Genomic DNA, 13,639 nt, shown 5'->3' on the forward strand with positions numbered 1-13,639 from the left:
TTTAATTAATTTATTTCTTTACAATATTGTGGTAGTTTTTGCCATACATTGACATGTACAGCCATGGGTGTACATGTGTCACCATAATTTTAGAACATCTTCATTGCCCTCTAAAGAAACCTCCTACCCTTTGGCCATCACTGTTCCCTTCCTTCCCATCAAACTAACCATCCTCCTCAGCCCTAGGCCACCACTGATCTACTTTCTGTTGCTATAGATTTGCCTGTCCTAAGCATTTCGTATAAATGGAATCGTATCATATGTGGTCATCTGTGACTTGCTTCTTTCACTTAGTATGTTTTCAAGGTTCATATTAGCATGCATCAGTACTTTCGTATTGCAGAAAAATATCCATTGTACGGATATACCATACTTTGTTTATCTTTTTATCAGTTGATGAACATTTGGGTTTCTACTTTTTAGCCGTTATGAATAATGCTGCTACAGATACTCATGTATATGCTTTTATGTGGACATACATTTTTTTCTGTTATGAATATACCTGAGTGGAATTGTTGGTAACATGGTAACTCTGTGTTCAACTTTTGAGAAACTGCTAAACTATTTTTGAAGTGTAGGAGGGTTCCAATTTATCCATGTCATCAATACTGCTGTTATCTGTTTTTGATTATATGCATCCTAGTGGAACATCCTAGGATTATATGAATCCTAGTGACATATTCCTTTTTTATTCTTTTTTGTTGTTGTTGTTCCTTAATTTTATTTTATTTTTAAACTTTACAATATTGTATTGATAAGTATTTATTGAAAGAATACATGAACAATTTAAGATAACAAATACAGTAAGCAAAAGAGCCATCATGGAGAGCCAGATGCTTTAATTTAGCAAGATCTGCAGCCCCACCATACGCTATTACCCAACTTTTTTCTCGGCTTCCCCCTTTCTCTCTTTTCTAGGGCCATTCTAATTCCCTCTCTCTACTTGTGGATCCACCCCCTGATTTCTGCCAGTTTACAACTTCTACTGCTTCATTGCTTTCTACTTATATTCTACTCTTTCCTGCATCTCTTCAATTCTGTTTTGTTCTTAGTGATATACTCCTAATTCACTCAATTAACATTTTATTCAGTGCTGACTACATGCCAGGCAATGTTCTAAACTACAGGGACCATTATTGAAGAAAAGAGACACATGTATCTGCCCATGGACATGCAGTAAATAATCAACATAATAAGCTCATATCTAAGTTCCCAGATAAAACGTTATGCCTTTCTTTTGTGCTACTTAGCAGCCTGGATTTTTCTCTCTTTTTTTTTTTTTTTTTTTCAGTTTGGATTCCTTTTATTTCCTTTTTTTTTAATTTTTATTTTTAAACTTTACAATATTGTATTAGTTTTGCCAAACATCGAAATGAATCCGCTGGATTTTTCTTGCACAACAATTTTTACCTATATACCTGAGACTTGTGGTCCAGTTTAATTAAACACCTTTGATATGGCTATTTTCAGTCTGTTTGGAGATGAAAAACACTGTAAGACAAAGGAAAGAGTGATCAAAAGTATCAGTAGAAAGTGAAAGTGAAGTCGTTCAGTCATGTCCAACTCTTTGCAACCTCATGGACTGTAGCCTACCAGGCAAGAGTATTAAAGTGGGTTGCCATTGCCTTCTCCAGGGGATCTTCCCGACCCAGGGATCGAACCCTGGTCTCCCACATTGTAGGCAGACGCTTTACCCTCTGAGCCACCAGGGAAGCCCAGTAGAAAGGGAGGGACAGACTAAATAGAGCAATAAAATTAAGCCACATTGAGAAAGTGAGGTTTAACACTAGAAGGTAAGTGAGTTAGTCCAAGAGATATCAGCGAGAAGAGAGCTGTAGGGAGAGGAAACAGTCAGTTCAAAGGCCCTGAGGCAGGGATCTGGGTGCCAGGAAGAGTGGAGAAGCCCTTGGTGGCTGGATGAGAGTTAGCCAGGGAGAGGTGGTGGGAGATAAGATTAGAAAGGCTTCAGGGCCACATCACATAGGGTTTAGCAAGGTGCTATTGCATGGGGTATATTTAAGCTCAACCATTATTCATTGTTTTTTCAATTTTTGAGCTTAACTGGGGATCCTGTGTTTTCCCTGGCAACCCTACTCATGGGCCATTGTAAGAATGTTGATGTTTTTTCTGAGGAGAGGAACCACTGCAGGGTTTAAAACAGAGGAGAGACACCATCCTACTAAGGTTTTTAAAATGTCACTCTGGCTGCTGTGTTGAGAATAGGCCTTAGAGAGGAAATATGGAAGCAAGGAGGCCTGGGCGTTATTTGGGTAAACCAGATGAATGACAATAATGGCTCAAACCAGAGTGGTAGCCTTGGAGGTGGTGAGAGGTGATCAGATTCTGGGTATATGTTGAAGATACAGCCAAAATAATTTCTTTTTTAAATTTTTAAAAAATATTTTAATTGGTAGAAAATTGCTTTACAATTTTGTGTTGGTTTCTGCCATTCAACCATGTGAATCAGTCATAAATTATATATATCCCTTTCAACCCTCCTCTCCCTTCACTCCACCCCTCTAGGTCATCACAGGGCTCCAGGTTGGGCTCTCTATGTTGTTTAGTAATTTCCCACTATCTATTTTATATACAATCGTGTATATATGGGCTTCCCTGGTGGCTCTGATGGTAAAGAATCTGCCCACAATTCAGAAGACCTGGGTTCAATCCCTGGGTCAGGAATGGCAACCCACTCCAGTATTCTTGCTTGAGGAATTCCATGGTGAGCTACAGTCCATGGGATCACAAAGACTCAGACAAGACTGAGCCACTAACCCACACATACACACACACACACACACACAGTGTATATATGTCAGAGCTACCTTCTCAATTATTAGAGAAAGGCAAATCAAAACTACAATGAGGTATCACTTCATACCAGTCAGAACGGCCATCACCAGAAAATCTACAAACAATAATTGCTGGAGAGGATGTGGAGAAAAGGGAACCATCCTGAACTGTTAGTGGGAATGTAAACTGATTACAGCCATTATGGAAAACAGTATGGGGATTCCTTAAAAAACTAGGAACAAATCTAACATATGACCCAAAAATCCCACTCCTGGGCATATACCGTGAGAAAACCACAATTCTAAAAGATACTTGTACCCCAGTGTTCATTGCAGCAATATTTACAGTAACCAGGACATGGAAGCAACCTAGATGTCCCTCAACAGATGAAAGGATAAAGAAGTTGTGGTACATATATACAATGGAATATTATTCAGCCATAAAAAGGAATGAATTTGAGTCAGTTGTAGTGAGGTGGATGAACCTAGAGCCTCTTATAGAGTGAAGTAAGCCAGAAAGAGAAAAACAAGTATTGTATAGTTAAAGCATATATATGGAATCTAGAAAAAATGGTATTCATGAGCCTAGTAGAGAACAGATTTGTGGACCCAGCAGAGGAAGGTGAAGGTGGGGCGAATTGTAAAAGTACCAAATGAATTTCAACATGAATTGGATGTGACATGTGAGACAGAGGATTCAAGGATGACTCTAGACTTTTGGCGTGAAAACTGAAAGACTGGAGTTGCCATGGAATGAAAAGAGGACGTGGGTGGAGCTCATTTGGGGGAGAGGATTGGATTTTTATTTGAAGCATGCTAAGCTGACGATAGGTCAAGTAAGACGAGGCATGATCATCAGCCAGCTAAATTTTATGGTATTTCCCGTAAAAATATCCAATAATATAATTTAAAAGGTCACACCTTCATTGGGGACAGACTTTTTGTGATTTATGTATTTTGTATCTTATTGTTTAAAGGGTCTTCTTCATGCCTAAAGGGCCAGATGACTTTAAAAAAAAAATATGTTTAGGAAGAAAGTAGCCAGTTTTGGAATTCAGTTTCCAGATTTCTTCTCCAGTATCCGAACTGCAAAACCAGACTGAATCCCAACATCCCATTTTACTTGGCAGCCTAATTCATTTTTCCATAGACGTTTTTCTTCATCTCCATTCATTTCCTTTCATCTACCCTTCAACCTTTGAGAGAAAAGCATCTTACTACCCAGATCCTCTCCTCAGTGTCCTTCCAGAAGCTAAAAAAATATTCCCTGGAAATTGATCAGACCTTCCCCTCCCCAAAATGCCTGGAACACGGTAGTCTAAGGGTGGGACAAGCCTGTGAATCCTTATTGCATTCGGAACACAGATCTCTGTGGACATTCTTTTGCCTTCACTGATTACAAGTGGTTTTGAAGAGAGATGACTGTTAACTGCTTTTTTTTCTCTTTTTACCCAAGTTCCTGGATAAATGGCTTTTTTTTTTCTGCCCTGATTATTAGCAAGCGTGCTTTTTCTTGCACAGTCATTTTGACTTCTTTTTCTTAGACTTGAGGTCCAATTTATTATAATTTGACAATTTTTATTTGGTTATGTTTTAAATTGTCTGCAAATTTTGCATCTATAATAGGACTTCACTTTTCCAGGGATCCACAGGGGATAATGTTAGTTGGGAAGAAATGAAAAACTCTGGCATTTTTTCTGGAGGTCTTGTGTACCACGTTTTTAATCATAACATTTAAAATCGTCACGCTCTTTCAGAAAATGTTTCTTCACAATAATGATTATGTTTTTATGCCCAAAGTGAGTGCTGATTAAATGACACATTACACACATTGTCTCTCCTGGTTTTTTTGCAGGACTCGAGAGGGACAAGTTTGATAATAAAACGGTTTCTTTTGAGGAACACATCAAGTCAGAACACAATATGTGGCATTATTTGTACTTCCTAGTCCTGGTGAAGGTGAAAGACCCAACTGAATATACCGGACCTGAAAGTTACGTGGCTCAAATGATTGTGGTGAGTGAGGAGAGGGCTTGGATCTATGACTGTACTGCATTCTGTATGCTTCCAATTCCATACCCTACCTTTCTTCCAGAATGCAAAGGTTCTAGCAGTCATTTTGTTAACTTTTAAATAGAACTGTCAATCATTGAAGAACCTCTGTCCTGGCTAAATCATTGGTTCTTAGTGGACATCTTGGTTATACAAACCAAATCTAAGCTTCAGATGTACAGATGGTATTTCCTGGAGAATTCTCTGTGCAGTGAATTCAGTCCTTTCTGTCATCTTCTGACCTCATGCTTCCTGTCATCACTAATGTCTCAGTTCCCCAAATCTGGAACTCTCACTTTGGTACATGATTCATACTTCAAGAAAAGCCTTGAATTTCAGAAATCAAGCATTTAAGCAATTAAAGAGTGTTTGGGGAGGGGATAATGTTCAACCCCAGTGGGGGAGCATTGACTTTTTGTCAGTGTACATTTTGGGTCGACTGACTAGTGTTGGTGATGGATTTGCCCTGATCTGCTGTGTCCAGTTGCTTGTGACTCCTCCTTTTGATCAGTAGCATTGCATAGAGAGTACGGTTGTCCATGATTCAAAGTTTCTTCTGTTTCATAGAAAATTAAAATGAACTGGCTTAAAGAGAAGTCAGAGTTGCAACTTTCATGTATCTATGATACGCATTTTGTTGTTCAGTCACTAAGTCATGTCCAACTCTTTGCGACCCCATAGACTGCAGCACACCAGGCTTCACTGTCCTTCACTGTCTCCCAGAGTTTGCTCAAACCCATTGTCCATTGAGTTAGTGTGTATCATTGCATCTGATGCTGAAGCTGAAGCTCCAGTACTTTGGCCACCTAATTCAAAGAGCTGACTCATTGGAAAAGCCCCCGATTCTGGGAAAGATTGAAGGCAGGAGGAGAAGGGGATGACAGAGGATGAGATGGTTGGATGGCATCAGTGACTCGATGGACATGAATTTGAGCAAACTCTGGGAGATAGTGAAGGACAGGGAAGCCTGGTCTTCTGCAAGTCCATGAGGTCACAAAGAGTCAGACATGACTTAGTAATTGAATAATGACAAATCTTTGTATCTGCTATAAATTCTTGTATTCTTACAATAAATGTGGCCATGTGTTGGATTTTGCCTCAAAAACCATCCTCCAAAGTTGTGTTAATTATTTGAGAATGAGGCCTTCAAAGAACCAAGACCCTCTTTAATGCTGAATCCCAAGAATGTGTGTATGCTCAGTCACTTCAGTCGTGTTTGACTCCTTGTGACCCTGTAGACTGTAGCCTGCCAGGCACCTCTGTCCATGGGATTCTCTAGGGAGGAATACTGGAGTGGGTTGCTATGCCCTCTTCCAGAGGATCTTCCTGACCCAAGTATTGAACCCTCATCTCTTGGATCTGCTGCATTGGCAGGTGGATTCCTTACCACTAGCACCACCTGGGAAGCCCCATCCCAAGGATAACATTTTAAACACCAGAGTGTCAGGAGAGCCAGGTAACAGCGGGTCTGTATCTTCCCCTCTGGGAGCTTACATCCACTTAGGAAGGCATAAGCTGCAATACAATGAACAACCAAAGAACATGTTCAGAGGCTAACATCTTACTAAGTTACTAACATCTTAACATCACACTGTTTTACCTTACCTGAAAATATTTATGTGTCACAGGAGAGCTCCATGTAAATTGAGTTTTTTTAATTCAGCATTTTTCATCCTATTTTATTATGGACATGCATCCTACTGTAAGTTATTTTCTCTCCACTTTTATATGACAGTGAGCAGAACCTAATATTGTTTCTTTTTTTTCCATGTAGCCTTTTCTGCCCTCTCTTCCTTCTAAATTAGGAAACAGGTTATCATTTTGAGAATAGACACTCACAGTCATCATTTATTCTTGATCTCAAGATGCTCAGAGACTATTTATGTGAAACATTTTGTTTCTGCTTACCAGGGGAAAATCATGTAAGCATTCATTTAACGTGTGACCTCAGGACTTGCCTAGCGGTCCAGCGGTTAAAGGTCCGAGCTCCTAATGCAGGGCTCGTGGGTTCCATCCCTGGTTGGAGAACTACGATCCCATATGCCTTGAAGTGTGGCCAAATTTTTTTTTAATTTAGAAAAGTAAGTGAATACAATGTGACCTCACACTACTGTATTTTATCAAAGTTTGAGTTACATTTAATTAATATATATTTATCAGTCATCTATTATGTCCCTTGGACTAAAGATTTTGGAGAATACACTGAAGTCTGAAACATTCCTTTTCTTAAAGCCAAAGAATTTAGAGCTTCCTAAGAAGAGGAGGTGAATAATAAACCTAAAGTACAACAAACCAAGTTCCCTAAGAGTGGAAAAGAGAAAAGTCTGAAGGCTTAACGATGTAGAGTGATAATTAACTGGAAGGTGGTGGAAGGGATATGAGGGGTGTGTGTGTCTGTATGTCTGTGTGTATGTGTAATACATGAAACAGGGTAGAGTTTGTGCAGATGAGGAGTGTCTACTGGATTAAGAGTGAGTTCCTATAAGAGGGAGCAGCCTAAAGAAAAGCCTCAGAATGGGACATTCAAACACTCAGGGGATAGTTACTTGCCTGGTTTCACCAGCACATGGTTTACTTCTAAGGAAGTTCTGCAAGTTACAACCTGCAAGTTATGACCCAAAAAGTCAACTGGACTTTTGAGTAAGAGGTGTAGGTTTTGGTCATTATTTTGTTTCAGCAAAGGGAAGCCACAGAGGTTTTTACCTAAGGGAATAATATGGCCCAGTAGAGTGTTCAGGCAGAGGTGCGTGGGCTGGTTTGGGGAAGGGAAAGACGAAGTGAGAGGTGGTACTTGGCAATCGACAAGATCAGGAGGGGGCCGTGAAGGAGCAGGGGAAAGGCTGAGAGCTGAGCCAGGGACACCTGACACTGTGAGCCTGGTCACTGGGAGAAAGGCAGCGAGTGGGTTTCAGAAAGTCTCCATGAGGAGGAGAAACTAGTCAGAGAAGAAGACTTGTTGATTTTGAAACAAGACAGGAGGCTGAGTCATTGGGAGACATGCTATAGTGATAACAGCAGGAGTCTTCCACCGGAAAGATCTGGACCCAAACCCTGACTCTAGCACGGGTCTGCTGTGTGGTCTTGGTATCTTGGGTGAGTCTTTGAACCTCCCTGAGACCCTGCCTCCTCACCTGAGAGGCAGAAAATGGGTGTGAGATCGGTGAGATGATGTGTAAAAAGTGACTTGCTTCTGGTGGGTACTCAGTAATTGGCAGTTTTCCCTGGGATCATCCACATGGAAAGACAGCTGGCACCATCAGGTTAGCGAGTGGCAGGAGAAAGAAATATAAAGAGAGGAGAAGAGAAAGCCAGAGACAAAACCTGGGGAATCTCATCTTGAGGAAAAAGGAAGAAGACAAATAAAATAAGTAGAAAAGAAGACAATAAAAAGGGTAGAAGAAGCACCAGGAAGTGGAGTGTGTCAGAAGCCTAGGGATGAGCATTTTCAGTGTCAGAGTTCACAGCATCAGTTGTTGCAAAGAAAAGACAGGTCCAAGCCTTTGGATCTCGGGTAAGGAAATTCCCAGGTGACTGCCAAGAAACTGTTGACCCATCTTTAGCCTTCATATTAAAATCACCATTTTGCTGGGCTCTTGTCCTTGAATGTTTAAGACTTACATTTCCGTGTGTCTGTCCATCCTCTCCTCTCTCAAGAACCAGGACAAGAGGGAGGAGAACCACAAACTTATTCGAGCATGAAATGTCTCATTCTCATCCAAGCAGAGCACATCCAAGAGAATAGGCACTGGTCCGAATTTTAATGGTCAGGAGAAGGAAGACTGATATTAAGCTTAGGAAGGATGGAAACAAAAAGTCGTTTGACTCTTAAGAGTGTTCATTTACTGAAATAGCCCTTTTGGAAAACTTCTGAAAATCTGTAGCTGACAAACCCAGTTGGGAAAATTGTTACTTCAAGCTCCATGGGGAGTATGGTCTCCTAATCTTGATCCACCAAGAGAGAGAAGATTTTAGAGCTCATAGCAAGTCAACACATGTCTGTAGCTCATTTCAAAGACTGTATTTTTCTCTTCCTCCAGGTCAAAGGTAATCACTCTTAACAGCTTGGTAGGAAACCTTCTATTTTCCTACCACTTCAATTTTTGGTCTTTAGGTACATTTACCAGTTTGATTTAAATGCTTGTTTATCAATAGAGCTTTAGAAGAAGTTTTCCTTTCTTCATGGTGGACGTAGGTTTTACCCTCAAGGATTTATGCAAAATAAAATAAGGAAGTTCCTCATATTTGTTCATGAAACAACTCATCTGAATTCTACTACACTTTAAGTAAGCCCAATTTGGACCTACGGGCCCTTAGCAAATGCTTCCTGTCTTCTGGTGAAATGAGAAAAATAAGAATATACCAAGTTTGGGGCTGTTTCTCCCCTCTGTGTATTTTCCACCTCCAACCCATCCATTTTATGTTCAGGTAAAGTGAGTACTTGGCGGCTTCCCAGGTGGCACTAGGGGTAAAGAACCCACCTACAAGTGCAGGAGACAAAAAACACAGGTTCGATCCCTGCATTGGGAAGATCCCCCGGAGGAGTGCATAGCAACGCACTCCAGTATAATTGCCTGGAAAACCCCATGGACAGAGGAGCCTTCCGTCCAAAAGGTCACAGAGAGTCAGATAGGACTGAGGCAACTTGGCACGCACACAACACACATAAAGAATATTTATACTCATATGCAGGCACCCCACTCCAGTACTCTTGCCTGGAAAATCCCATGGACGGAGGAGCCTGGTGGGCTGCAGTCCATGGGGTCGCTAAGAGTCAGACACGACTGAGTGACTTCACTTTCACTTTCATGCACTGGAGAAGGAAATGGCAACCCACTCCAGTGTTCTTGCCTGGAGAATCCCAGGGACGGGGGAGCCTGGTGGGCTGCCGTCTATGGGGTCACACAGAGTCAGACATGACTGAAGTGACTTAGCAGCAGCAGCAGCATACATAATAAATAAATTGATACATTGTTTCTAGGGGTTAGATTCTTAGAAAATACATTTGTGCCTCTATGTCCACTCAGTGACAGGGTCAAACCTCTAAAATATTCATAGGAACTTAAAACTTCCTCACTCCTGCCTTCAGACCCTGCCTCAAGCTGTTTAACTATCCACTGTCTGAGTCTTTGAATTAACACAAAACTCTTTTGGGATATTGTTATGGGAGATGTGAGTAGATCAAGGTATTTTGGGAATATATTTTCTTCTGGCAAACAAGTTCTCATTTTTTATAAGAGGATTGATATTTTGAGCTAGTGTTTCTTGGGGACACAAAGTGGGAGACAGAAAAGGAAGTACCGTGCAGGAAAGTAAAAATAATGAAAAAGAACCCAGTAAACTAGGAGGAAAGGGCCTAAGAGGGTGAGTCCTGTAGCCTGTGCTAGTAATGGCCTGTGAGCATCACTAATCCCCTTCGCTTCTGCCATCACCCAAAGGATGATACTGAAGAGGAACAAACAAAATAGAGATCATTAGAAAAAATGCCCAAGGCTTTTAGAGGTTTCTGTAACATTTTGGAGACATTTTCAGATTTTCAGTTGCTCATTTGCCAAGGTACGTTAGGGACCTTTGGGAATATTTAGTACTTAGTTTGACAAACAGTGAGAATGAAATCAGAGATACCGGAACGGCCGGCAGGTACCCTGCTTGTTCAGAGAACTGCCCACGTGTTCTGGTGTACTGGGTGGCAACCCAGACCCTGGCTGGCCATGCCCCATGACCTTGGCTTTGGAGGGGACCAGTTCCTCATTTTAGTGTATGGCCCTTTTAAGCTCTTATGCTTATTTGACTCTTGACTAATAATTATTTGTGGACATCGTGGTGATGTCAGCTGGGACAGTTTCACTTGTTCTTTTTTGGGGGGCTGGAGTTGTATGGGGTTTTTTTTTTGTTTTCTTAATTTTTATTGGAATACAGTTGATTTACAATATTATGTTAATTTCTGCTGTACAGCAAAGTGAATCAGTTTTACACACATACACACACACATACACTCTTAAAAATTTTTTTTCCATATAAGTCATTGCAGAGTATTGAGCAGAATTCTCTGTACTATACCATAGGTTCTTGTTGGTTATCCATTTTATATAGTTTGTATCTGCTAATCCCAGTCTCCCAATTTATCCTGTCCCCCCTTTCCCCTTCTGGTAACCATAAATTTGTTTTCTACATATGTTACTCTATTTCTGTTTGGTTAGTTCATCTGTATCATTTCTTTTTAGATTCCATGTAGTAAGTGACATCACAAGTCTTTCTCTGTCTGACTTACTTTACTCAGTATGATAATCTCTAGTTGCATCCATTTTGCTGCAAATGGTTTTATTTCATTCTTTTTACGGCTGAATAATATCCACTGTGTATATGTAACACACCTTCTTTGCCCATTCATTGCCAATGGACATTGAGGTTACTTCCATGTCTTAGCTATTGAAATGGTGCTGCTATGAACACTGGGGCACATGTATCTTTTCAGATTAGTTTTCTCTGGATATATGCCCAGGGGTGGGATTGCTTGATCATATGATAGTATTTTTAGTTTTTTAAGGAATCTTCATGTTGTTTTCCATAATAATTGTGCCAATTAACTCATGTTTTTGTTAACATAATAGTTGTCTTGACACAAAAACTATTTTAAGTTTCTTGAAGGCCACAACTAGGAATAGAGTAGCTTTTGTTCTGTGTAAGACCAGATCAGGTGATATCTGTAATATACATTAAAAGTAACTCGATAGACATTTAGTGTTTCTTCTATGCTAGCAGCTATTCTGTGGTTTTGATACATAAGACTAAACAAGAAGTAATCTGTTCCCTTGGGCTTCCCACGTGGCACTAGCGGTAAAGAACCCGCCTATCGATGCAGGAGATATAAGAGATGTGTGTTTCATCCTGGGTCGTGAAGCTCCTCTGGAGGAGAGCATGGCAACCCACTCCAATATTCTTGCCTGGAAAATCCCATGGACAGAATAAGCTGGTGGGCTACAGTCCATGGGGTCGCAAGAGTTGGACACAACTGAAGCAACTTAGCGCACACAGTCTCTACCCTCAAGAAGCTCAAAACTTTTATTGAATGAATATATAGAATAATGAGTGAATTAACAAATGAACAGTTTCTTCTTAGCCCTCTGGTAGCTGGACGTAATTTACAGAAAGATACACCAAAATAGCTGCACGAGTTTAGACTATGAATTTCTCATTAGACAAATGTCATCTTTTCCCCTCTTTTAAAATCAAAAGGTAAAGACAAAGCAGGAAGGTTATGCCACCTGAACCAAGTATAATGGATGCAGTATTAAAAATCAGATGGCTGATTTGAGAGACTGGTGATTTAATCCCTCTGTCGTCTAAGTATTTCTCAAGACCAGCTCCTCCCATACATGCAAAGCACTCAGGAGTGCACCTAAAGTTGCTGGTCTGGCAGAGGGGCAGGCATGCACAATGGTGGGTTGTTCGGCATGATTCACCCATTAGAATGAATTCTTCCATGGTCTGTGAAGACTTCAGAAAGAGAGAGGTCATCCTTTAATGAGATAGAAAAGCAATCTAGTCACCCAGAAGGAAGGAAAAGAACTAAGAATTTACCAGATGTTGTTTTTCTGTGTCTGGAACTCAAAATCAATCTCATTTAGTTCAACGGTATTTTTGAACAGTAACTATTTCAGGAGGGAGGTGGGCTCATGAAAGACATCAGGTCTTCTAAGATTTATATGCACCCCTTCTGCATCAGCAGCATTTGCTGACTTAATTGCTGCTTTATTGTCATGTGTTACAATTATGAAATTACACATTCTGATTCTATTATTTCCAATTTACGCTAATTGTGTAATTGGATCTAATTAAGCCAATTATGAAACTGCTCAATCTTCAAAACCTATTTTAAAGACGTTGGAACATAATAAGACACTTTTAAAATGTTTACATTTCCAGGGAAGCAGGAGGCTAGAGGTTGTAGCTTCAGAATGCACAATTAAGAAGTAAATGTCTACCTTCAAGGGAATGCCATCTCTACTGTCCACATTTTAAATCCAGACATGTGTCTTCAATTTAAGAGGCATCTTTTTTTCAGTTCCCAACTCTGGATTTCATTCTTGTGGTAGGCTCTATCCTCTAATTATCCTAATTTCCTGTTTAGTATTCATATATATGATCCATGAGTTACCACATTTTTGTGTACATCTTAACATCTTTCTAATCCTCATCTTATTTTGAAATACAGAGATAGAAAAGGTAAATATTTCACAGTGTGGATGTACACAGAGTCTTCATCTTAAAGACCAGAAATGAGGGTGAAAGGATTGGGCCAAATTGTTTTAAATGAGATTCAGGGATGGAAGTGGGATGAGTAAGAAGGACCAGGGCAGACACATGACGTGTGGGGTCTCAGTTGTCATTGACTGGTTTCCTGAACTAATCAGAAACTGAATCTGCTGGAATTCAGGTGCGTGCTTAGTCACTTCAGTTATGCCTGACTTTTTGCAACCTCATGGACTGTAAGCCCACCAGGCTTCTCAGTTCATGGGAGTCTCCAGGCAAGAATACTGGAATGGGTTGCCATACCCTCCTCCAGGGGTGTCTTCCAGACCCAGGGATCGAAACCACACCTCTTGCATCACAGGCAGATTCTTTACCGCTGAGCCACCGGGAAAGCCCCTGGTGTCCAGGTAATAGTCCTCAAAGTTCAAGAAGCCAAAATGGCTCTTGTTAGTTTTTCTAATCAGTTTCTAAGGAGAAGCTCAATGTCATAGAAGGAACCTGGGCCTCAGATTCTGAAGTTTGATTTGCTAGGATTCCCTTATGCA

General features: G+C 40.5%; 1 protein-coding gene across 2 annotated transcripts in view; it reads left to right on the forward strand.

The window, feature by feature from the left end:
• The window catches only part of ITPR2 (inositol 1,4,5-trisphosphate receptor type 2), a 593,100-nt gene that overhangs the window by 522,565 nt on the left and 56,896 nt on the right, over positions 1-13,639 (forward strand). For both annotated transcript variants that reach the window (XM_070788589.1, XM_070788588.1), the window contains exon 55: positions 4,648-4,808. In XM_070788589.1, the coding sequence (XP_070644690.1) occupies positions 4,648-4,808 (161 nt within the window). The remainder of the gene's footprint in view (positions 1-4,647; positions 4,809-13,639) is intronic.

Source organism: Bos indicus, chromosome 5 (assembly GCF_029378745.1).
Source record: "Bos indicus isolate NIAB-ARS_2022 breed Sahiwal x Tharparkar chromosome 5, NIAB-ARS_B.indTharparkar_mat_pri_1.0, whole genome shotgun sequence".
NCBI lineage: Eukaryota > Metazoa > Chordata > Mammalia > Artiodactyla > Bovidae > Bos > Bos indicus.